This window comes from Pleurodeles waltl, chromosome 6 (assembly GCF_031143425.1).
Source record: "Pleurodeles waltl isolate 20211129_DDA chromosome 6, aPleWal1.hap1.20221129, whole genome shotgun sequence".
Taxonomy (NCBI): domain Eukaryota; kingdom Metazoa; phylum Chordata; class Amphibia; order Caudata; family Salamandridae; genus Pleurodeles; species Pleurodeles waltl.
Window position 1 is genome coordinate 1329011251 of NC_090445.1, and position 27549 is coordinate 1329038799.

Below are 27549 nucleotides of genomic sequence, written 5' to 3' on the forward strand. Positions count from 1 at the left end.
AGACCGCCGTGCAGGGAAACGTTGGACGCACCCTTCGTGATGCGGATGATAAACGACGTGCCGCCGGCTTCATGGCTGAAATCAACGCTCCACCTGCATCGTGGCTGGAAGATTGATGCAACGCAGCTGGAGAAACAACGCACAACCCCAACTATTGGAGGCTGATAATGATGCAAACCCCACGCAGCACGGTTTTCTGATACAGTGCGACCAGATTTTCAACGCAACATCGCTGGGTGCATAAAATCAACACAATGCCTGCACGGACTCAAGGTGCTCATCCAGATCGAAGCATCGCTCTCTTGCGGGCGAGAAGAAGTGACGCATGCCGACCCAACCGTAGGAGGAATGGCACATGTTCTTGCTTGGGGGTGACAAATCGACTCATCGCTGGCCTTTTTCGATGCACACTTGCCCATGCCGCTTTATTTTGACGCTACCCAGGTACTTTGTGAAATGACAGCATTTTCACTGTTTTCAAAGGATTAAGGCGGTCATTCTGACTTTGGCGGGCGGCGGAGGCCGCCCGCCAAAGTCCCGCCGTCAGAATACCGCTGCGCGGTCAGAAGACCGCTGCGGTAATTCTGAGTTTCCCGCTGGGCTGGCGGGCGACCGCCAGAAGGCCGCCCGCCAGCCCAGCGGGAAACCCCCTTCCATGAGGATGCCGGCTCCGAATGGAGCCGGCGGAGTGGAAGGGGTGCGACGGGTGCAGTTGCACCCGTCGCGATTTTCAGTGTCTGCTTGGCAGACACTGAAAATCTTGGTGGGGCCCTGTTAGGGGGCCCCTGCAGTGCCCATGCCATTGGCATGGGCACTGCAGGGGCCCCAAGGGGCCCCACGACACCCGTTACCGCCAGCCAGGTTCTGGCGGTCAAAACCACCAGAACCAGGCTGGCGGTAAGGGGGTCGGTATCCCCATGGCGGCGCTGCCTGCAGCGCCGCCATGGAGGATTCCCTTGGGCAGCGGGAAACCGGCAGGACACCGCCGGTTTCCCGTTTCTGACCGCGGCTGTACTGCCGCGGTCAGAATGCCCATGGATGCACCGCCAGCCTGTTGGCGGTGCATCCGCGGTCCCCGGCCCTGGCGGTAGGCAACCGCCAGGGTCGGAATGACCCCCTAAGACTCCTATTCTTTTGAAAATTCAAATCTTGAATTGTGTATGTTGGATTTTTGTCATTTTGGTCTTCTTTTGTTTAGATAAATATTATCTATTTTTCATAACCTGTGTTGTGTCATTTTGTAGTGTTTTCACTGAGTTACTGTGTGTGTTGGTACAAATACTTTACACATTGCTTCTGAAGTTAAGTCTGCCTGCTCATGCCAAGCTACCAAGGGGGTGAACGGGGGTTTAACCAAGGGTGATTCTCAGTTTCCCTGACTAGAGTAAGGGTCCTTGCTTGGACAAGGGGTAACCTAACTGCCAATCAAAGACCCCATTTCTAATAGTTCCTGACCCAAGAGAGCATGAAGGCTCTCACCCCATGGGGTCAGAAACTTCTCTGTTAGCGGCAGGCTGGCACAGACTAGTCAGCCCCACATTAGATGGTTGAGTAACATACAGGGGGCATCTCTAAAATGCTCTTGGTGTGCATTTTACAATACATTCAACATTGGCATCAGTGTGTGTTTATTGTGCTGAGAAGTTTGATACCAAACATCCCAGTCTTCAGCAAAGCCATCATGGAGCTGTGAAATTCACAATGCAAACTCCTAGCCTATGTACTTAATATGGCCACACTGCACTCACAATGTCTATGAATGGACTTAGACACTGTAGGGGCATATTGCTCATGCAGCTATCCCTCACCTGTGGTATAGTGCACCTGCCATAGGGCTGTAAGGCCTGCTAGAGGGGTGACTTACCTATGCCACAGGCAGTGGTTTGTGGGCATGGCACCCTGTGTGTGATGCCATGTCGACTTTACCTTTTTCTCTCCACCAACATACCCAATCTGCAATGGTAGTGTGCATGTGATTGGTGAGGTGTCCCTCAGGGTGGCACGACACACGCTGCAGCCCTTAGGGACCCTGCTCGGTCACAGAGCCTTTGGTACCACTGGTACTTTTTACAAGGTACATAGCTGTGTGCCAGGGGTGTGCCACTTGTGAAAACAATGGTACAGTTTAGGGAAAGAACATTAGTGCTGGGGCCTGGTTAGCAGGATCCTGGCACACTCTCAGTCAAGTTAGCATCAATATTAGGCACAAAGGTGGGGGTAACCATGCCAAAAGGGACTCTTTCCTACACACATGTCATGCATGTTCTCCTTGCTACAATGCACCCTGCCTTATGAGCCTTTATGGCCACCTTAGGGGTGACCTATAATATTCAAAAGGAACGTTTAGGCTAGGCATACGGTTTGTTTTGTCAGATCGAACTGGAAGTTTGAAACTACATTATATGGCATGTTTTAAAAGGCTACTTTAGTGGGTGGCACAAGGAAAGCTGCTGCCTTCTAGTAACATTTAATTACAGGCCCGGGGTACATGTAGTAGAAATTGCTAGAGAACTACAAGTAAATTAAATTTATGAATCAGGTAGATGTCATTTGTACCATGTTTAAGGGAGAGAACACAAGCACTTTAGCACTGGTTAGCCTCTGGTAAAGTGTACAGAGTCCTAAACCCACAAAAACAGTTTTAGCAATAGAATGCAAAAATCTGGGGATGACCCTTGAAAAAGGACCAGGTCCAACATTCATCATCAGATAGGACTGTCATTCATCTATATTAACACTGTTTCAGTTTTCTTTGCACACTTTTGGTGTCTCACAGAGTGACGTTTGAAGTGAGTAAAAAATGTAAAACAAATTAAATATTTGACAAATATATTGCTTTAAACCTACACTATTGTATGCACTGACATGTCCTCATACCATTCTTGAAAAAGCATCAGGCTTGCGCACCGGAGTCGACCTTAGCACTGGTGGTGTCCTGTGCAACAGTGTTTTTTGGTACCCCTGAATTACCACCTCCACAATGAATTCCCTCAGTACCACCCTTTAACAGTGGTCCTCAAGTGTCGATAGCCAATCTCTCTCAGATGCATTTAATTAGTTTTATAGTGCCACCCACACCAGTGTAGGGTGTCAGAGCACTTTACATTGCACACTCAATACATACAGACAATCAATCATAGGTGTGTAAATCAGTGTATAAGATATGTGACAAAAGACAGTGGAATACAATTTGTAGGAGTCTGTAGGCTGTAAACTTTAAGAGTACTTTGTCTGGAGAACCAGAAACTCAGAATTTAAAATGTAACACCATGGTTCTGGATACTCTTTAATAATAAGAATTGATTTCTGCCCAAATTAACCCTTTTTACAACATTAGGCCAATGGGCAACTGGCGAAAAACCATAACGCTCTAATCTACACCTTGCAGTAAACATGCAGTTCTTTGATGACAGTTAATAGATCCCTGTTCCTTATTAGGATTTTAACTGAAAAACTGCAAGTAACAAAAGGACATTTCTGCACAAAAGTAGTAACCTAGGGCCAGATGTAGCAAAGTTGGGAATTGCGACATGCAATTTGCGAGTCGGAGCGACTCTCAAATTGCAAGTCGCAATTTCCAATGCAGAACGGTGTCTCAGACACCGTCTGCGACTCGCTATGGGGTCGCAATGACCCACCTCATTAATATTCATGAGGTGGGTCGCAAATTGCGGCCCCATAGCGAGTCTAGGCACGCGCAAACATGTAGGCCTGATGTAGTCAGCAGACCTCCATGTTCGTGACTGCTTTTAAATAAAGCAGTTTTTTTTTATTTAAGTGTAGCCAGTTTTCCTTAAAGGAAAATGAGCTGCACTTTAAAAAAAATCCGAAACCTTTAGTTTTGGTTTTTTTTCAGGGCAGGTAGTGGTCCCTTGGACCACTACCTACCCTGAAAAAATATTTGTGGGTCCATTCACAAAGTGGAAGGGGTCCCATGGGGACCCCTTCCAATTTGCGAGTGGGTTACCATCCACTTGAAGTGGATGGTAACTGAGACACCATTTGCGACCGCATATGCGGTCGCAAATGGTATTGCATACCACTCCGAATCGCAAATAGGAAGGGAACACCCCTTCCTATTTGCGATTCTGAAATGCATATTGCGAGTCGGTACCGATTCGCAATATGCATTGCTGCATAGGGAAACGCGATTAGCGAGTCGCAAACGGCAATTTTTGCCGTTTGCAAGTCAGTATCCGTTTCCTGCATCTGGCCCCTACTGACCTATTTGTGATCTGCACAGTACACGTTCTTTGCAGCAGGCATATTAACCCTCTGCACTACCTTATAATTGTCACTAGAGACAACTCAGTTCTCTCTCCAGGCAGGACATTAATCAAAATTGCTGGAAGCAAAGAACACCATACCAGCTGCTTTTAAAACCATAATGTACCCGCAAAAAAGGCACCCCCACCCGAAGACAGCACCTGGTGAAGTGGCACTGGTCAAACCGCCCTAGAGCCGGATCTGTTGCCTGCCATAAGGGGTCGAAAGATGTTTGCTGTACATCACAAGAAATTGACCGGATCAATTGAAAGAGAAAAAATAAATTTCTCTCTCCACTCCACTGTATCTTTACTTGCTCTTGCGCTGACTCTCAAAGTCTGGTCATAACGCAAGAATGTATATGTAGTAATGTTGGGATTCCGGAAACTTTGTAAACAGTGGATCTTATTGGTCTTTGATCGGGATTGTTTTAGGGATCTGAACTGTCGAACATCAATACATGTATTGTTGTTCATTTCTATTACTTGATAATAGTGCAAAGTGAAATAAGGGCAACAGGGTTGCTTGCTATGAAGACATTTTAATTAATATTGTAAAAATACAATCTTACTTGTTACTTTGGGGCTCATGTACAAGGGGTATAATTCCAATTATTTATCCTGTACTGCTCAATTGTTTGAGACCCACCGTTATCATATGGTATTGCCACTGTGTCTATGTGCCAGAGAGCTATAGTGGTTGGGTACTTCACAGGAGGTGTCACCTTTCTGCTCAATCAGCTCTTTTAGAGGCCCTTAGAGGTTCTTTGCTTCCGTCAGACCACAGGAGTCAGTGGTATCTTTTCCCTGTCAGTATGTACTGTAGACTTCTGAAGGACAGCCTCTTGAGGACTAATTTGCAGAGTCTTTTGTGACAAATAAATGTACGTTTGTCATCTTCTCAAGAACATTCGGACAGAACATTTATTTGTGTCAGCATGTCTGCCAGAGATTGCTTTGAAAAAGCAGCAGAAATGTTTTGCAGCTTGTTACTAGAAAGATGGAAGCAGCCTGCGCTTCTCACAAAGGGTATTTCTCAAACTGTGCGCATACAACTTTGGAAAAAACAATTCATCTAGCCCTGAGTGAAATTGTAATCATGCTGAGACAATTCTTTTAATTCTTCTGCAAAATTCTTGAAATATCTCAACATTAGTTATTACACAAGTTTACGTATTTTTGTACTACAGCATGCATCGCACAGAAAAAAAGATACCATTAAATCACATTTTGAGTCAAACACGTAATTTTGTGTAGTTTCATATATTTAATGTAAATTAAAGTGAAAGAAATTGCACAATTTTGCCTAATCCTGCTTTTCACAAGGGTACATTTTTAAAAAGATACTTGCACATGCACAAACTGTAATACATATGCTTAAAATAGGCTTCTTGAAAAGATGTGCAGACTGCACAAAACTAGATATTGGGTTAGGGCAGTCCTTAATTTTAGCCAGTGGCTGCTGACGAGGGTCATCGGAACTCATTTTTTAGGACCAGCACTTATATTTCCTCATTAGACATTTCCCGAAGCAAGAGAGGAAAAACACACAATCAGGAAAGAAGGAGGAAGAGAAAGAAGGAAAAACTATCACCAAGAGGAAAATAAGGGGGTAGGCAGTGTTTGGCAGTGAATTTAAGAGGCCTGAAAAATAGTTAAGTCTAAGCAGCCTTGGCTTTCAGTGTGCTGGCATTTAAAAGGGCCGGCCGGGCTTCTGAGCAGCGCTTTGGGCACTGGCACTCATCATTTTACACATTGAGCATTAGGTTAGGGGTAATGGGTAGGTTTTAATTTCACCCCAATCACAAGGATGGAAATGAAAACATTTACATTCATTACAGAGGGTCTTTAGTACTCGTGCAGGTGTGTGTTCGATACTTTGTAATCATGGTGTGCTGGCCCAGGAAAGGCAGCTTCAGGTCTAATGCAAGACTATGGTTTAGTGATTTGAGCTCATAGGCTGTTGGTTGTGACAGTAGCTAAAGGTTAGACCACTGTAATCATTTTAGCACTGTATTCATTGCCTTTGGTACAATGCACACTTTAAAGGCATAACAACTAACACAGCAAAGAGCGGATTATATGTAAACACAGATGGTTAGTGTAACTCAAAATACTCCGTTTGACTCAGAAACTTGTTTTTAGGACTTTCGTAAGAGTTTGGTGGATTAGGTACACCGTTACAAATGTAGCAGGTGTCTCGTCCATTTTACTGTAAGTGTATTATACCCTGTGACACCTGTAATATGGTAAATAGGATGCCTACCACGTTTTTATGGAGTATTCCAAATATCTAACTCTAAATAAGGTCTTTAGTCTATACACATTTGACCTACTTAAACTGCAGTGGGCAGGACTTATGCAGAACACAGCTGATCAAAATGTGAGACTTGTAAATTGTTCGAGAACTTCACAATTATCTTCCAAAATACACAAATGCTTACAGTTGAGGTCCATAACGTTCTGCATCCCAATGCTGTCCAAGCCACTGAATTGTGCTTCCTAAGAAGCTCTGTCAGCCCAAATGCTTAATGATATTTATCATTTTGAACTCCGGACATGGCCTGAGGTGCCTGGCTTACATTTGTCACTTGTATATTTACAGATCTGTCAGACTGGGAACTATCTTCATTGTGTACGGTGTGAGCATTAAATGGGACCTGGGGATGGAACCCTGGAAAAGGTGGGGGATTATGGAAAATGGGCAGGACTGTGGACCATCTCCTCCCTGAAAAACATCAATCTAGGCAAAATTCCGACATCAATGTCAAACCACCATCTAAACTTTAACTCTGCTAAAAAAAGATTCCTCTTAATCACTTCGAAAAACCCCAGCCTACACGTTGAAGCTTGAATCAACTCACCATCTCCCTTAGATTTGAAACGGGCTATGGTTGATCACAACAAGTCCCTAGACTTTACTCACAACAACCAGCTAAACCTACAAAAGCAAATTTATTCTAGGGTCAAGAGTGCACACTACTAATTCAGAATACTTTGGGGCATCAGGCAGTTCGCCAATGATCATACTTAATTCAGTCCTCCAGGCGCAAGTTCTATCCAGACTGGATTACATGAACTCATGTACGTCATTTCATGAATATGTCAGGGGTAGCAGAAGTGACATCACACATCTTTTGACTGTCACTTTCCCTTACATATGTTCACGCATACACACAAATTCACATATGTACACACTTTTCGCACATAAACTTTTTACACACCTCAGCTGCCAGGGAAAGTCATAAACCAGTTAATTGTACTCCATTTTTGTTATTGCACTAATAGTGAATAATGTAATACCTTTCACTATTAGTGTAATGAAAAATTGGCGAAAAATAAGGAGATGGAGCCTCGACCCAGCAGTCTCTTGTTTCAGGCACATACTGTTTCACCTGTGAGGTAAGATGTCGCAAAGGAAGTGGCAGGAGTTGCAGGGGGAAGCCAAGGGTCACAACTGCGATCCCTAAAGAATGTCCATGCAATAACTCACTGATCGCAGGACTTCCAAAGGTTAATCTGATCCCCATTATAGCTATGCCCCAGGAAGTGTCCCATTTTGATTTTGGTTAAAATAAATTTGATCAGTCTCTCCTGAGCTTCCATCCCTTCAATGTCTCTCCACTGACTTAAGAGCACAATTTTAGACTTATTGCATAATGCAACTTTATAGCTGCTTAACTCAATTAGAAAATAAAAATCTCCTGCACTCAATGGGGGTTGAGAAATGCAGAATCCCTCCTCTTGGAGCCCACCATGTTCAAGCAAGAGCAGAGTATGAAGCTGCGAATGCTTTGCTTGGCTGTGCCATAATGCGCTGCAAGAGTGTGATTTAAAGTGCAATCAACAAACATACATCGTAGGCTTAAATATTACTAATGTCAAGTAATACATTGTAATCATAAAATTCAAGGTGCATTTACAAGTAGAAAGGTCAGAATTGTATGCGCGTGCTTTAATATATAACAAGTGTATGCATGAATATTCATGTAGTTGGATTGTGGCATTATAATTGAGAGATGTATAATCACAGTTATTCATAATTATGTTATATCTATGAAGAGAAGTACATGTATAAATATCTATCTCGAATATGTATTTAAACGTTTACTAAAGTAGCTCAAGTGAAGGCCTGAAATGCCATTGTTCTATACTTAACCTTCAACATGGAGTTTGCTCACATTGTATTAATCTCTATTTGCAGGTGCATTGCACGAGTCTACAGTTAATGAAAGGAATGTTCTGTATTTGAGATAGTGGAGTACAGGAGCATATTTGCAATGGCAAAGAGCGCTAACAAACTTCGGAAAAGAAAGACTTGCCTGGATGCACCAGGATCTGGGAGACACCCAAGGTCCTCTCAATGCTTGTTTTGTGGGATGAAAGACTGATGGGAGTTGCAAATTCCAATTGAGCATGGAAGAAGGAAAACTACTGGTGTTGATGACTTGGATTCTTGAAGGTTCTACAGGGTCTAAATTGGTGTCTAGATAGTTAAATGGCAGCAGACCCCTTTTACCTTTTGATTAAAGCTGATTCCCCTGAGATTTAGATGGGTACAGACCTCTCTATTCTTAATCTGTTGATTGGCATTATGCTGCCCACACCTCCCTTTCATAACTTCTACTGAAGTTTCTGTAAAGCTGACACTTTCCAATTATTTCAATTTACCTCCATATTTCCTGAAAGGTAATTAGGATTTCCTCTGCAGCTTAGTTAGGATGTGTAGATTGGATTAGCTTTCAAACGATTAGACAAGAAGACTGTGACTTGTATACTGACCATCAGATTCTGTTACTCTTCTTTTGCATTGCTTCTACTGAGGTTCTTGTATGCCTTATGCTTGTGTGATGTATTCTGATTCACTGCTTTAAATCACCATTTGCGATTCTGTACTTATATGGTATCTTTTTGAGACTCATTTACATACTTTCATCTTACATATGTAAAAACTTTGAACTTTAATTTCTGACTTCGTGATTTAATGTGTGACAAAATAAGTTACACTGCTATGTCATTTGAAATGTTGATTTTAACCCCTTTTATCCCTTGAGACTTCTAGAAAGGTCTGTGAAGTGAAGAGAGAAAAAGGAAAGTGGAGAAGAAACTTTCTCAAAACAGTCCTTCACTTGCACTGGAACAGGATCAGGAATTTCTTCCACCAGCTTTAGCTACGACCCCATCTTCTATCTTTAAAAAGGAACACAAAATCCTTCTATTCTAACTGCACTTTAGTTAATGATTATTCCAAGTTTTATCACCTAAATATTCATTGCTGCTACTTGATTGCATTGGTTTGCTGCTCACTGTTTTAACTGACTCATTTTAATTTGTCCCTAACTACAGTGAATACTCTTTAGTAGACGATTATGTGAAGACAACCGATCCCAGGTGATACAAGGTGGCACCGTATGAGTTGACAAGCTTCTATTTATCTGTTTATTTATGGTTTTTTCATTTAGTACATTCTTCACTTGAATCAGGTATCAGTGAGCTATATGACAACCATACCTTGACATAATGACAGAACAGTCTGCAGCTAATAAACATTAAAAGAAGTAGTTAAAAGAAGTGTTGGACCTGACCCTTTTTGCAGGTTCATCCCCAGAGTTTTTGGCTCCTTACTCCTAATTTTTCTGCCCTATTGTTGTTTGCTCTATCACTATGAGCACTTGTGTTCTGAGTGCAGGTGTTCTTCCCTTTAAAGTTGGAATGATTGGCTTACACCTAATTGGCATATTTAATTTACCTGTTAGTTCCTTGTACAGTGGTATCCCTGTACTCAGGGCCTGTAAATGAAATGCTACTAATGGGCCTGCAGCACTGCTTGTGTCACCCACAGAAGTAGCCTTTCAAACCTGCCTCAGGCTTGCTAACCCAGGGCCTGCGTGCACAGTTTGCTGCAACAGGGACCTGGCATCTAAATTTACTTGTCAGGCCCAGAACTCCCCTTTTAGTACATGTAAGCCACCCCTAAGGTAGTCCCTAGCTAGCCCTACAGGGTGCTATGTATGTAGAAGGCAGGACATGTGCCTGGTTGCGTGGCCTGTCCTGGATGTGACAAACAGCCTATTTGGTTTCTCACTGCTGTGAGTGCTGCCTTCTCATAGGATTGCATTGGAAATGCCCTGCCTTATGTCTAGGGGGGGGGGCTGTCTGATTAATGAGGGGTAGCATAGGCATGTTTGGTATGGTTGTATTGGTAGTGAGAAATGGTGCTTACTGGTGTAGGCAGATTTTTTATTATCATTACAGAAATCACACTTCTAGAAAGTGAGCATTTCTCTGTGCTTATGACTCTGGTGTTTTGCAGCTTGACTCCAATCCACGTCTGGGCAGAGTGACAGTTGGGCTTTGTGCATACGTTTCAGACAGCCTGTACACAGGGAGGGTGGAGGTGTCGCTGAGGTGCATCTGCATTTGGAATGGTCTTCCTGGGCTGAGAGAAGGGTGAGGCGGGCACACATGAATCTGTAATGGCTGTGCCCTGGCTTCACACAAAGGGCTCATTACCCCCAGCTAATGTTTGGAGCCTGTGCTGGAGGAGAGAGGGGGCACTCCCAGAATCAGTTGTAACTTGTTTTAGCCTCCTCTCCCATTCTTTGTTAAACCGTTGCAAAATTAAGTATAAGTATTGGGGAGCTTTCCCCAAAATTTAGGTGTACTGAAACATATTTGGGACTGGACACAGAATGCTGCTGGAGGGACTCACCAGGAACCACCTTGGTCTGCTGCTGACCTGTGACCTGCTGGGTCACTTGGAGGAACTGGAACTGACTTCAACCCGTGGTGCTGGCTTGTTGCAGGGCCCTGCTGCCCTGTGCTCCATCCTTTTGTGTCCCCAGCGGCTGGGTGCTGTGGCCCCTGCCCCCCCTGCAGTTGCCTGTGGGAAGTGCATAAGGAGCGCTTCATTTGTTTATCCCATAGCGCCTAGAGAGCACTTTCCTACGATGCAGTTTTAGCACCTTGAAAGTGCCTGTGGAGCCCCTGGAGAGCCCAGGAGGCCCACAGAGGTTGTAGGTGCCCAGTTAGAGTGCAAGCCCCAGGAGGGGCCCAATATAACATGTGGAGGGTGTGTGTGTCACCCCCTCCCCAAAATCACTGAACGGCTCCTGTTTGAGCGCAGGAGCGCGCCGGGCCCCCCTTGTCTTTCTTCATGGCACTGGAGGTGCCTCCACCATAAAAAAAAACAGGTACTTTTGAAAGGACATACACTTTTCTAATGTTCCTTTTATGGGCATGCTGGGACTGGTACGTTAACCTGTTACTTTTATGGTATGACAGATATTGGCTAATATTCCTTTCATGGGTATTCTTTGCTAATTTGTTTTCATGACTTGCCATATGTATTCTAATGTTCCTGGGATGGGCATTTATGATACTTTCATGACAAGTTCATTTCTATAGTAATATTTTCCTGACTACTGCTTATGTTGCAGAATAATAAGTAACCTGTGTGTTATATGTAACAACTTCTGATTTCCTGCAGAGTAACAGTATTGTGCAATGTTCTGACAACTGCTTGGGTAGCTGGGTATTACTGTCACTTTGTGTTTGGTCTAATGATAATGTGTACAATACAGTTTATTTTTATATAACTTGGTGTTGTAATTCCTTTGTGGCTTCACACATTGCCTCTGGGATAGGCCTGATTGCTCGTGCCAAGCTGCCAAGGGGGTAAGCAGGGGTTATCTTGGATGTGTAACTCCCTTGCCTGAACTCCAGTGAGTGGGTTCTGCCTGGCTTAGGTGCATACCCTAGCCAACCAGAAACCCTATTTCTAACAAGAAGACAGCAATGGTGTAATGGTATGATAGAGAAGAGAAAGAGGAAGTTACACCACAGGCGAGGTGATTAGGAAGAAACAAGAAAGCAAATTAAACTTAGATGTATAGAAGCATGGTGAGGCTTAGCTCTGAGTTTCAGAAAGGATATATTGATTGGATCCAAGGTAAAGAGATCAAAATCACATTTTAGGAGTCACTTATTCTGTTGACAGGAGTATTATGTGCAGTGCTTAATTTGCAAATAAAAACATTCCTGTGTCCAAAGCTCTCTTTTGAAACACATGGCTGCTCCAATTGAACGTGCAAGCGTAGATTATGGAGGCAGCGTAATCCTAAAGCCATCTCGGGCCTCTTTAATTTTTATGCAGGCACTCCCAGGCCCTTCAGCTCACCCTTGTAGCTTTCTGTTTTCTCCCTTTGTAAAACTTTTTAACCTTTCTCTTCTTCCATCTTTCCCATATGTGTCTTTTCTTGCACTTGCAGCAAATGCCTAACCCTGAAAAATAGGTGCCAGCCCTCAAAAATAAGTGCTGGTGCCATGCACCAGAAACCAAGGGCTCAAATTAACTACTGAGTATATGATCCAATGGCATCTACATGGGTATCAGAGAGCTGTCTGTAGCAAGACAAGAAGTTCTGTTGGATATATTTTCAAGGTTGAAGAATTTAGAGGGAGTCCATAATCCTTTCACAAGTCCAACACTTTGTTTTAAAGGGATTCACATATGTACATTGTTGGAGCTCAAACATCATTGATAAAAATGTGCTACTAAAACGAAATGAAATAACGTGTTGAAAATGTGTATTGCTGAAATGGTGTGTTTTGGAATAATGTGTGCTTTAGAAAACATGAGCAATCAGATGGCAGCTATAAATCTAGTTTGTCAATAATAATAAATAACTGTCTAATGACATATATTTTGGGTGCTTAATTAAATGTACAGAAAAACAATTATTAATATGTACTAAAAGAATTAATGGTTTGAAAATTATTAAATGTTTTGCTGCATAATTTAGAATTAGTTTTAAAAAGGTCTGATTTCAAATATTTTTCTGAGCTCACTGTGGAAAGTTATATTTCAGAGCTGCAACATATTGTCTGGCTTTCTGAAGATAAAGTACTCATGAACAAAAGCTTACTGACTTTATGAATAGGCTTGTGTGCAATCTGCAACATTTCTATTTTGCTGCGGAAACTGGTGACAGCATGGAGAAAGAATGAACCAATGGTGAATGCAGAAAATGAAGAAAGGTTGCAGCTGTGAACGTGGAGATGAGCTACTAGGCTTTGACCTAACCAACCCTGTAGACTGACCAAGGAGTTTAATATAACAGAATTAGGTGATGGAAAGACAGTCAGTTCTGCTCAGATCCTTGCTGTGTTACATTGTGCTCTTTATTTTGCTAGTATAATAATGTACTGTGTTTTTAGCTTTCTGCCACTGACAGTTTAGATGTATTAAGGCCAAACATTGCTGAGCTGTTCCCTATTATGTCACTGTCCAATGAAGAAGACCAGAAGATGCTCCACTGATGAAGATATCGATGCCTGCTGATCCATTTAGGAGAGGGATAACCAAATGTGCATTTGTCTTTCTTACTGATTTTTATGTTTTCTCTTTTTTAAACTCAAAAGCTATTTTTGGTTAGTGCCATAGTTAGATGTTTTCCATATTAATTTTTGTCTTCTTTTTCTTTTTGCATGAAGCTCAAACATGCTTATCTGATTAGGGCATACTAAGTATGCCACATTCTATATTTGACTATTTCATAAACATTGATTGTAAACAATTCAACAACAATACCTAAATGTATTCTGTGTCTATCATCCATTTGCTATGTTGTTATTTTGTATGGTGGTTCTTGAATGCTTAATGATAAATATTTTGTCTAGACCGAGACAGATTGTGTTATTTATGTAGTTTTATCATTTGGTCTTGCGTTTGGTTTACATGATCTTAGAATTGTTAATCTAAAAGGGCAATAAATGTTTGAACTTTACTAAATTGGTGTGGTGACTCATGGCCACATGGGCCAGGGTGCATATAAGTTACTCGCTCCAACATGAAAAGTGATGTTTATTGATTTGATTTCATTGTTGTTAACCATATCACTCCTATTTGAATCCAAACATCCATGTCGACCTCTAAGGGTATGTGATGGTTACCCTGTACGTGTCACCTTAGAAATAAATTATGCAAATAAATATAAGGCTAGACACGCCCACATATTTGGTAGCAACAGAGGATGATTGTGTCCCAATAGGGGGGGTGGTTTTGGTTATGTCTTAATAGGGAGATTGGTTACTCAATAGGAGGGTCATATGTCATTGAGAAAGAATTTGGAGAGTTAGTTTTACCAATGCTTGATGAAAATGTAAAATTTGGTTTTGCCAATGTTTGTTTGAAGATATTCCCAGTGTTCCTAGTGTGATTTATGATTGTGGATCCGTGTCAGGCTCACTCCTAATGGTGTATCATGTGCATGCTAAAAAGCGCTTAATAATAGATGCATAAAACCTCGCAACATTTTTTGGACATTAGACTGTACTTACACTTGGGGTGTGTTGTATTTGTATTCTTTTGCTTATGTGTTACTCCACCTTACCTTTTCTTAACTCTTTCAGGAGGCCCCTCATTTGAGGTTTTTATAGATTGCATGCTTTTACGCATGTTTCACTTCACCCTTTGGTGGTTGCCTTGTGTATTTTAGGTATTGGGCCCAGCGAGTCTGGACAGTTTAAACTTTTGCCTTATTGCACGTGTGGTTTTATGCATCTATTATTTAGCGCTTTTTAGCATGCACATGATACACCATTAGGAGTGTGCCTGACACGGTTTTTGTTTTGGAAACTCACAATAACTAGATTCCCTGTTTATCATTCCGTGATTTGATTGTATTAATTTCTTGTGTGTCCACTTTACAGCCTTGAGAAAGTCTTGTTGACAAAACACGTGTTGGATGTTGTATCTCTGGATTCATGATGTGTTGGATGAATAAAAACCTTTAACAAACACTTACATGTAGTTTGAAGAGTGATTTCTACATCACAAACAAGGAATGGACTTTTATGACTATTGTTGTGTGCCTTGGTACAACAATATTTGATCTCTAAGTGTTGATTGATCCTTCAACCGACACAACTGCACAAGGTGGTTGGGTGCTTTCCAGTTTGGCACCATCGCAGAACTATTTGTGACATATGGACATTGTTTTCTCTATTATACTATACTCATATATAGGAGGAGCCACTTTGTTTTTGTTTTTTTACTATTACAAAGTGATTGTTTTTTTTTAAATGAGAATTTCCCCTAAGAGTATGGATTGGCAGAGAATAGTTAGGACAGCACAAGAAGCAAAAGAGCCAATACATGCTTACTATGAGAGATTGCTGTAAACATTCAAACATTACAGTGGTACTGAAACTATTGAGCCCAAAGACATGTTCAGATTTGTTGAAGATTGAGACATGAAATTGGTCAGATGCTTAAGAGTCATTTGACTTGCTGGCAAGCAAAACCGGTGGATGAAGTATTACAGTTTAGAAAATACTGTAGTGATGAGAGTGAAATGAGGCAGAAGAAATTGAAGGAAAAGGCAATGGTGATGCAAATTAAAGCGGAACAATCAGGAATGCACTGAAGTTTTCCACAGCATCAGGGAATATTTCCAGAGCAGTACGGAAATATGCAGGTATTTCAAAATCAGGGACAGGCAAGAGGTAGAGGTTGTGGTAGTAATGGAAAAGGAAATTGTGGTGTCGATTTGAATACTGTGTTAATTCAAGTGATATACAGATAATTAAGAGGATGTTACCCTGTCATGGTTGCAGGTGCCTAGGGCACTGGAAACGGGAGTGTCCAATGATGATACAGGGGGGACATTGTTACGCAGATGAATGAAACAATCTTTTTCCAAATTTGAATGAACCGAGAATGAGGGGTTCTAATTTAAACACCCAGAATAATGTTAATCAGATGCAGATTCTTCAGCAAATGCAAAGTCCCCAACCAATGAAATAAATACATGTGCTACGTTTTCATGTGCCACAGACACAGCAATTACAGCCCCAAGTGCAATAGATACCAAAGCAACAAATGCAGATACCTCAAGCTCCAGTGGCGCAGCAGCAGATGATGCTTCCTCAGCAGAACACCGGTCAAAAGTTAAATCAAAGTAATCATATGGTGCAACAGTTTACACCCCATTGTGAGGATGAATCGAGCGATGAAGTAATGAATGATGAAATGATGGCTTAGAGTTTGTATAAAGAAGATTGTGTGCTAGCAGCTTCATTAGAAGTAGATCAAAAGGGTGCTTATGCAAATGGAAAAGTAATGGGTCATGATGTCTCATTCCTAGTTGATACAGGAGCTACATGCTCTACCATGAGAACTGTAGAAGTTCCTAATGCCACTTTCTGGGAAAACAGTGCAGATTGTAGGAGTTGCAAATCAATTTCTGACAAACCCAATTACTGAACTAGTTCCTGTTAAAGTTTGTAATTTTGAAGGTTTGCATAGCTTTGTAGTCTGTGACTCAAGTCGAGTTTCCCTACTGGGGAGAGATCTGTTGTGCAAAACAAAATGTTAGATTACTTGTACAAATGATGGACTTGCTATTCAGACAAATAGTGATGATGATGAGGATTCATCTGTGCAAATTGAATGTGATTCAGTTAATAATGAATTTCCACTGATTAGTTTCTATCCAGCATTTACACTACAAGACCTGCCAACTGACTTACAGAGTACATTTATTTTAAAAGATCCCAACTTGACCTTCCAGGGAAAGATATTGGTCCTATTAAAGGAGTCGAACCAGTTAAAGTCATAGTCAAGCTTAATGTAGTTATTTCGCAAATGTTGCGATATCTTATGGCACCAGATGTAACTGAAGGAGCTGCTCCTAAAATTGCAGATTTTGTGAAGTAGGGAGTTCTAAAAGAAGTGCTGAGCAGTCCATATAATTCTATTTGCTAATGAATCCTCCAGTCACACAAAGAGATGTCAGGATTTTTCTGGGAGTTATAAGTTATTGTTGCCAATTGATTCCCAATTTTTCTGTTATTTCAAAGACATTGCAGAAATTGACCCACCAAGATGTTTCAGACCCTATGCCCTTTGATGAAGCTTGTATGAAAGCTTTTATTGAGCTGAGAGAGAGTTTGTGCAGAGCACCATCTTTGGGAATGCCTGACTACAAAAAAACATTTATGTTGTTTTGTCATGAACGTGATCTTTGTGCTCTTTCTTTCCTTACCCATGTACATGGTGGTGTAAATCGCCCTGTAGCATATTTTTCTGCTACTTGGGATCCAGTCGAAGCAGCTTTACCTGGCTGTTTGCGAGCTGTAGCAGTGGTTGGTTTGTCACTAGTTCAATGTGAGAGTATTGTAATGAGACATTCTTTAATTGTTTTGGTCCCGCACTCACACTAGAAATCAAATGATTTTGTTTCAGTAACAAATGCTTATGCAGATCAAGTTATAAGCTTTTGAGCATTGAACTGCATTTCTTTTAATAAAAAATGTAAAGAAATAAAAGATTGTGAAATAAATGCAAATTACATGTTACCAAAATTTAGAGAGTTTGCTGAAGCAATTTGTCACAGACGTGTTACCTGCCAACAAATAAATGTGGGGAAAAGAACAGCTGTCAATTTGAGTCACATTGGAAGAGAAGGAGGTCCATTGAACAGGATGCAGATGAATAATATTGAGATGCCTGTGTGTGGTGGTCTGAGATACGTGTTGGTGATTGTCTGTATTTTTAGTCACTGGATTGAAGCTTACCCTACACGCAGAAATGGTAGGCTCACAGTAGCAAAGCTTTTATTTAGGGAGTTAATACCTTGATTTGGATTCCCACCCTCTTTAGAATCAGACAGGGGAAGTCACTTCAATAACAAATTGATAGAATTACTATTAAACATTGAGCAGAAGTTGCATTGTAGCTATCGGCCTGAAGCATCTGGATTAGTCAAGCAAATGATTGGTACTTTGAAGGCACGACTTACAAAAATGTGTGCATCTATGAACCTGAAATGGCCAGATGCAATGCCGTTGGTTTTGATAAGCATGAGCAACACACCTGATAGAAAGACTGGGCTATCTCCTCATGAAATCCTCATGGGTAGAGCAATGAGATTGGCAGCTGTTCCTGCAAATGCTCTTGTGAATATAACAGATGAGATGGTGCTGGATTACTAAAAGAGTCTGGCTGATGTGGTTCACTCTTTCTCTCACCAGAGGGAAGCTACAAGCGTGCAGCCATCCCAAGACCAGTGTCATAGTCTGTGAGCTGGTGACTGAGTGGTGGTCAAGAAACACATGAGGAACACTTGTCTGAAAGCTTGGGGGAAGGGCCTGTTCTAGGTGGTACTGGTAACTACAACTGCTGTGGAGTGCACTGGGATTCTGAACTGGAATCATGCCAGCCACACTCGAAAGGTGCCCTATCCTCTGGAAGAAGAAGAAGAAGAAGAAGAGTTGTTGAGAGTCCCAGCAACCATTGTACACTCTCAAGGAGCAAGAAGAGAGACTGTGGAAACCTAAACAGAGACAGAGAAAACTGGTGAAGATCAAGGTACTCCTCTAAGAGACAAAGCAAACACACCTCTGAGAGATGAAATAAAGGTACCCGTGGTTGCTGAAGCATCAGCAAATGTAGCAGGAGAGTTGAGTCAGAGGAGGACTCTCTCTGAAGTAGACGTTTGGGAAGATCAGTTGAAACAAATCACTTTTCCTGAAGCAGCTAGGAGGGTGTTGAGTTGAATCAAAGTCATGCAGATTTGACTCCTCCTGAATTAGCTAATAGTGCAGGTACATCATGTCAAAGTCAAAATCCTGCCAAATCAAGAAGAGTTGTAAGTCCAGTTACATGAAGATATGAGTGAAGAAGTAAGTGCAAATCGGAGATCAAAGAGAAAGAGAGTTGCAAGTTGAAGATAGTCAGGCCCTGAATGGGCGTATTTGGCAACGGATGAGTGGTAACGTGAATTTTTGTCTTTTTGTTTTGATCGTGAAATCCCAGATCAATATTTTGGAACCTGAAATTGCTTTTGAACTGAAATTGGAAACTATATTGCCATCTGAACAAGAGAGACATTACACGCTACAAGTGATAATCACTGTCTAATAGACTATGATCTGCTGAAAGAGACCTTGAAAACTGATTGTTAAACCAATTTTTGACAAAGTTCTGGAGAAAAGTCTAAATGCTCCTGTAAATACCTGCAGAGAAGACTGAAGATTATTATTTTTTTTTTTTTTTTGGCTGCATAGTTAAATAGTTTTAATTTTCTTCTACTTTCTGATTCTTTATAGATCATGGATAGCAATCACAATAGAATTAGAAAACAATATGTATTGCAAGTGTATGTGTATTGGTTTGGGAATTGTGTGTGTGCTAGTATGTTTGTTGTTGGTAGTGAGTATGAATATTGATCATATACCTGAAAATAGTTATATTAGTTCTTTAGAGACTACTACACTTTTGAATTTAGAAACGTTTAACAGGGGTGAGAAATATCTACACTTAGACAACTCAATAGGAGATCTCTCTTCTGACGTTTTCTATCACTTGATGTATGAAAATGTTGAGACGATGAATGTGAGAGAATGGTATGTTTTATGCAGATTCCTTCACCAGTGCAAGAAGGAGTTACTTACCACTGCTTGCCATTAACATATGGAATTAATTGAAGTATTTTACTAACAAGCCTCTCTAACTACGAGTGCATGCAATATTTCTACTCTGATTTAGATTTGTGTTTTCTTTTGTTCTGATTAACCAACATTTGTGTAACATGGCTAAAGAGAGAAATATTGACATTGTAGGAGGTTTCTTTGAGCCTACACCAACATTTGGCACTGTTTATGCTCACCGTAATAATCTAACATGCTAGATTTCGCCAGTAGCAAAGTCCTTTCTAGATCAGACTGATGACTGGAGAAAAGCATTGAAGGAGAAAAATAGAGAAAGGGTTAGTGACAAGGACATGTAAACATGACTATGCATTTAGTGAAACTAAAACACAGGGGAAGTTAGCCATAGATTATCAACATGTAGGAAAACTGTGTGTGAATAGACCTATATCCAGAACTGATACTAACTTTGTGGGAACGAGTGAGTGTTGACATGTATTTCTTTTTAGGAATACATGGGACTTTATGTTAAATGATCAGGACCCTGTGATTCCTAGGATATATTACATCTGTGGGAGAAATGCTTATCATTGTCTCCAGGGGTGGTATGGGACTGGACATTTGGAAGTTGTATTCCTGAAGATTTCCCATTTCAATAGCACAGATGACACAAATAACTCAAATGAATTGCAGAGACCAATTGCAAAAAGAGAAACTTATTCTGAAATAATTGGGGGTATATTTGGAGCAATGATTCCTTCTGTAGGAGGTGTTCTGAATGCTTTGAAAATTAGAAAGTTGTCTAATATTGTGGGCAACATGTTAACTGATTTTCCTAGAGCTGGGATTCTAATGGATACTGAAATGGCTGCAGTCCTTTCAATGGTTCGACATCCTTTTAGTAAAGGAGGGCAGAGTATGCCGGGTGCTGAAAGTGAAACATTGTTGCACTTATACTTGAGACAATAGTGAAGGAATTAGGAATGTTATTAAGATCCTGACAGAATCAAATTCAGATTTAAAAGACCTGAAAGAATTGGGGGTATGAGAAAATGTTGGCAATGGTATTACAAAAGTGAAAAATTGGCTGGGTAATCTTGGTAACGGTAATGTGGGAAAAAATATTGAAACCATTATTATTAATTGTAGCTGTATGTGTCATCTGTATGATTGGATTTTACAAATTGTACCCACTGATTAAAAGACAAAAGATGAAAAATGAACAAAGGAGGGAAGAAATTAAACAAGAGAAAATGAGCAGATATTTTCATGATTTGAGACAAACTGAAAACTGGAGAAAATCGAAAAACACTAGAAACTGTAGACAGACTAGACTCTGAACTGACATAAGTATTAATACAAGAATTAATAAGTATTTTTTGTGACAACACATATAGGCCCTCGTTATGACCCTGGCGGTCGGCGGTAATATGGTGGAAAGTACTGCCAACAGCCTGGCGGTACTTTCCACCATATTATGACATTGGCGGTTTGGCCGAAGCCAAACCGCCAATGTGCCACAACGACCGCCACGCAGTAATAGTCACCGGGCTGGAGATATCAATCTCCAGCCCGGCGGCCATCACTATACCGCCTGCTGGATAATGACGCGGTCTACTGACATGGTTTCCGTCGCTCCCTTACCGCCACGAAAACCATGGCAGTAGGCACTATCAGTGAAAGGGAATCCCTTCCCTGTCACTGCTAGAGGTCTTTCCCACCCCCCTCTCCAGATACCCCTCACACCCTCTTCCTCTCCAAACCCTCCTACATTCACGCCCCCTTCACACACACACACACACACACACACCCATTCCCACATGCATCCATCTATTCACAGACACATCCACACACAGTTTCATACATACACACAGAGATGCATTCACAGAACACAACAAATATGCACAAACACCTCCATACATGCACACACATTCAACACGGAACACACATCCACATACACACACACACACAAACATTCACACACACACCCACACACAACACCCCCATGCCCCTCCCCTGTTGGAGCTCCCACTTACCTGTGTTCAGGGGGTCCTCTGGCAGGAGACGGGACAGGGCACTGCTGCCAACAGCAGCGTCTGCCAGCAGAACACCGCCAGGCCATTTTATGGGCCACAATACAGCTGGAGGCGGTCTACTGGTGTGGTGCTGCTGATGGCAGCAACGCCACCTTACCGCCATTTGCCGGCATGGCCACAGCTGGATTTCTGCCATTGTTCTGGCAGAAATCCAGATGTGGTCATAATACGGCGGATGGCTGGCAGCCGCGGCGATGGTCTTTTGTCAGTTGTCGCCGTGGCGGTAGGTGGCTTTACCGCCAATATCATAATGTGGGCCATAGTCCTCAGAGAAGGGATTTTTGGAGTGCAAACATCATTGATAAAAATGTGCTACTAAAACAAAATGAATAACGTGTTTAAAATGCGTAATACTGAAAATGTGTGTTTTGGAAAAATGTGTGCTTTAGAAAAAATGAACACTGTGGTGGCAGCCATACATCTAGTTTGACAATAGTAATAAATAACAATCTAATGAAATATATTTTGTGTGTGCATAATTAAATGTACAGAAAAACTATTATTAATATGTACTAAAAGAATTAATGGTTTGAAAATTATGAAATGTTTTGCTGCATAATTTAGAATTTGTTTTAAAAGGGCCTCATGTTAGAAATGCAGCTGCAATGATTAAAATATTAACAATGTGAAATTATTTTTCTACGCTCAGTGTGGAAAGTTCTGTTCCAGAGCTGCAACATTTTATCTGACTTCCTGAAGATAACATGTACTCATGAACAAAAGCTTACTGGCTTTATGAATAGGCTTGTGTGCAATCTCCAACATTTCTGTTTTTCTGCAGAAACTGGTGACAGCATTGATAAAGGATGAACCAATGGGGAATGCAGAAAATAAAGAAAGGTTGCAGCTGTGAATGCAGAGAAGAGCTAATAGGCTTTGACCTAAACCACCCCATAGACTGACCAATAGAGTTTTAGCTAGTTGCTTTCTAGGAGTTTATTATAACAGAATTAGATAATGCAAAGGGAGTCTGTTCTGCTCAAATCCTTGCTGTGTTTAGTTGTGTTCTTTATTTTGCTAGGGTAATAATGTGCTGTGTTTTTAGCTTTCCACCACTGACAGTTCAGATGCATTAAGGCCAAACAAGCTGAACTGTTCCCTATTATGTCACTGTCCAATGAAGAAGACCAGAAGATCAGAAGATGCTTCACTGATGAAGACATAGCTGTTTGCTGGTCCATTTAGGAGAGTTATAAACAAAATGTGCATTTGCCTTTCTTTTCAGATTTGTATGCTTTCTGTTTGAGAAACCCAACCACTATTTTTGGTTAGTGCCTTAGATGGATAGATTTTTCTTTTTGCATGAAGCCCAAACATGCTTATCTGAGTAGGGTAATAGCTAAGGATGCCACATTCTATATTTGACTGTTTCTAAAAATTGATTGTAAACAATTCATCTGCGATAAATAAATGTATTATGTGCCCATCATTCATTTGCTATTGTTGTTATTTTGTTTGGAGGTTCTTGAATGTGTAATGATTAAATCATTTGTATAGCCTGCGATTCTTCCAAAGGTTTGGTCAGATTTTGTTATTCATGTACTTTTATCATTTAGTCTTGCGTTTGGTTTTTGTGATGTTAGCATTGTTAATCTAAAAGGGTAATAAATGTCTGAACTTTACTAAATTGGTGTGGTGATTCATGGCTACCTGGGTCATGATGTGTATATGTTACTCATTCCAATATGAAAAGTGATGTTTATTGATTTGATTTCATTCTTGTTAACCATCTCACTCCTATTTGAGTCCAAAGATCTGTGTTGACCTCTAAGGGTAGTTGAAGGTTACCCCAGAAATCACCTCATAAATAAATTATCAAACACACCCACACATAAACAGTTGAATTATTGTTTCCGTTTTAAAGAGAGATATTGTCTTACAATAGTTAATTCCACAAAGAAGCAAAATACCTCAACAGGGTGCTCCATGCACAGTGTATAAAGTGCTCATGAAATAAAGAAGTCTGTGTGAATAAATATATCCAATATTGCTAAGATTTGATTATTCAGTCAGTGTTCAAATGTACCTTTGAGTGGACAGACTGAATACACAAAATAATGGTCAATCAAAACTGATTTGACCATTATTGTATATATTTATTCACATGCAGTTCTTTATTGCATGAAACCTCTGTTGAGCTTGTACAAGGATTGTACATTACGGACTTCCTGTAAATTCTTACATTTTGAAAATATTTCCGAGAGAACCACACTGTTATCTATATATTGCAACTAACCCAGGTTCTGAGGAACACAAGTTAACCTCATTCCTTGCTCTGCCTGTAGCAAGACATGGGCATAAAGTGAGGTTAGTGTGTTACGAGTGGGGAGGCTACGATTTCAAGTTGTATTTTTTATACACTGATGTCAAACATTTAACAAGACGAATAAAAAGGTGTAATAGAGTAATGGTTAAAACAAATCATGGAAAGAAAATGACTTATAATTCGAAATGGAGTACAGTGCAAGGCAACTCTGTACAGAAAGGCTATCTAAATAATGGATGTGACGTATTCAAAATAGAATCTGCAATATGAGCACATTTAGAGTAGGAGCTATGAAAGGGAACTCAGTACTGGGATTGAGAAAGGAAGGGTGACATAGTGAGAGGAGAGTGGGTAGGCAGAAGATGTAGTAAAATAAGATGCTGAAAATTGACACAATGTTTTTGATGCTTCCATTAATGGGGTAAAAGAGCAAGAGATCACCGGAAAGTAAAGAAATGAAGCAGGAGGAGGCATTTCTCCAGGAGTGATTTCTTTAGGTGGGATAAAGACCGGTGACAAATGTGCATTTGTGATGTTAGGGGCAAAGCGTTCACAGTTTGAGGTACATTTCTCAAGAAGGATCTGCAAGGTCTAGTGTAGAGAATGGGAGAAAGATCTTTTGCCTTGGACTGCAGGATACAAGCACCTTCAAATATAGCGAACTTTTGAGTGAGAGTTCCTGGCTTTGTAGGTGAGGCGAGGGCCTTCTACCTCTAAAGTTGTCTATGAAAAATACTGTCCAGAACGATGTTTGTGTCTGTACTCAATTGGTCTCCAGAAACATCATATATTTAAAAGGCTGAAAAAGGCAACATACATTGATGGTGGTGGGTTCAAAATGATAAAACAATTTACTATTTTCCATAAGAGGAGTACTGCCGATCGTCTAGGAGACTGGTAAAAACTGAGGCCTTCCACGTGACAAAGGATAATGGCAACTGAGAAGCACATACTAGATTTAAGCTGCTGTACATCCAGTACAATGAAGGTATAGTGCTCTGAGCAAGCCCCACAGGCTCATATTGCTTTGAGTTAACAAATCTTTATAATCCAAGTCACTTGGCCTAGACATGAGCCGAACAGAAGTTGCTAGGATATTTGAGATTAGAACAGGCATCTCGAACGAGTAGCTTGTGAGCTGCTGGTAGTTCTTCAGCTACACATAAGTAGCTCCCCTGCCTAGAGTTCAGCGTAAAAAATTTAAGGCTTTCACTTGCCTGAATAAATGTATGCATGTATGTCAAAATTGAAAGATGTGTATTCAAGACGAAAATGTATGTATTTTCGACCTCAAGAGCAGGTGTTTAGGGCGACTTATTACACATATTCACTTGGTGCCTGGGGCATTGCAGCTTTGGCTGTTACATATTACCAATGTAGAGTCATTTCACATTATCACAATATTGTTTACATCAGTGCTGGGAATGGTGCCTAATGCACTGAGGTGATCACTGCTGGAAATCTTGCATATGGTGGGGGCTAATGTAGTCTGTATTAAAATGATGTAGTCAGTACTAAAACTCTAAAAATATTAGTAGCTCTGGATGATTTTCACTGAACAGGAGCAGCTCATGACCGTTGATTTAGGGCATTTAAGGACCATTCACATAATTATATTCACATTGGAATCAGTACAGATCAAGAATATGTCCCCACCTTCTTACAGCAGATAAGGGTGTCACATATGTCCCACCATTACACATTGACCACTTGTGTAAGTGCATATGTGGGAACAAGTGTGGCATCCTGCATTCTGAGAGAGTGTTTGTTGTCTTATTGTTGGGTATAATAGTTTCTACTTTTGTTGCCTGTTTCTATAGGAGTAAGGTAGATCCTTTTCCCCTGTGTGGGCCTGTGCACGAGAGTGTGCAGAGTGGTAGAGGGAGAGATGAGTGCCTAATATAGCTTCTGAAAGAGTCTTGCTCCTTGCTCATGCCAGTGTGGATGTTCTATGGTGGGATGTGCAACCTCCAAGGAGGCTGCTGAGTGGAAATTGTCAGTTATCTGAAGAAGGCTGTGGTGGCGCTGACACAGCTCCTGGTGGGCAACTCTTTACCTACCTCTACTGTTGTCCTATATCAAGAATCGCTCTGTGTTGTTCTTAGGTGGTGCCCTGCCTAACCTATTTACAAGGACTACTACATACGTCCTCTAGAATTCCTTTCTTAGCTGTTGACCATATTCATTCTTCCCTGTTAGAGGGTATATGTTTCGTTGTATGTATGCTATATTGTTTTCATTGCACTATATAAAAATCGTTTTTCTTCTTTATGGCTGATTTCCTAGTGTGATTTTTGAATCTGCGGTGTCTTCGGTGTACTGTTTATATGCTTAATTCACACCATAATTTGCATCTCTCTTTCCTTCTTAGTCTAGGAAGGAAATGGGGCAGGGGAGAATAACATGCACTTTCAGAAAAAAAGAGCCTCACCCAAGCCAGTAGAGAAAAGTAATGAAACGATTATGCCGTCCACACAAGCAGAACAGATGGGTTTTGGTACACATTATTTCCTACTTCTTTCCATTTGTAGATCTCGAAAAAGATAGAACATTATTTTAGAAAGGATGACACGCGTATAAATAAAATAAAATTTCACAAAAGGTTGATACCCAGTTTTGGGACTTACTGTAGTCTAATGAATAAAAGGACCGACCTCCCTCCACCAGGTTCATACAGCATTTTGACCCCGATCAGGTGACCGTGCCTCCGATCACCAGTGAGTGAACATGCCAAATGTACACGGATATAGGGACACTTACACAGCACAGAGATATCAGATGGCTGAAAACAGCAGGTACATGTTAGCCACTCATTTCCTCGACCGCAGAAAGCGGAATCTGCCTCAGCTTTATTATAATCGCTAACACAAAGCTCCCACACATTTCTCTGCCTTCCCAGCAGTATTCCACTGCGCAATGTTACTGCTTTTTCACATTGACAATTTATTGTAAAATTAGGTATTTTAGGGGTAGTTATTTGTGAGACACGTTTACTTGCATTGTTACTGAATGGAGCAGAAATGTCTAGAGAAAAACGTACTGTCTTCATCAAGCGCCAGAAGGACCATATTCAAGCTTTCCAGGACGTGCTCCTCTGGTTCCGTCTCAGATAGCTTCAGACACTCCAAGTGGCGACTCAGGGACTCTATGGGAGCAAAATAAACAAGGTAAATGTCATTTTTGATAACAGCGCCCAAGGGCAAAAACAAAAGAAAACATGAGAAGAAACTGAGAGGATGCGACTTGGCAAAATAACAGAAAGTTAGCTTTAAAAAATGAAACTTTACAGTTTTGTGCCTGCTTGGCACCTTTTTGTCAGTCACAAGCCTTCTGTTTGCGGGGCACACAAAGTTAAAAACAACAAATAGTTTATCGATCATGTTGGTGGACAGGCACTAATTAAGTTGCATCAATTAGTGCTTGATCCCTGCTCCACACAGAGAAATGGAAGTGATGCCAGGCGTGCCTTGATGAATTACCAGGCAGT

General features: G+C 41.0%; 1 protein-coding gene across 1 annotated transcript in view; it reads right to left on the reverse strand.

Annotated features, from left to right (window-relative positions):
• The window catches only part of LOC138300838 (rap1 GTPase-GDP dissociation stimulator 1-like), a 522948-nt gene that overhangs the window by 362581 nt on the left and 132818 nt on the right, over positions 1-27549 (reverse strand). Inside the window, exon 2 of the mRNA XM_069240650.1 lies at positions 27103-27207. Coding sequence (XP_069096751.1) covers positions 27103-27207 — 105 coding nt within the window. The remainder of the gene's footprint in view (positions 1-27102; positions 27208-27549) is intronic.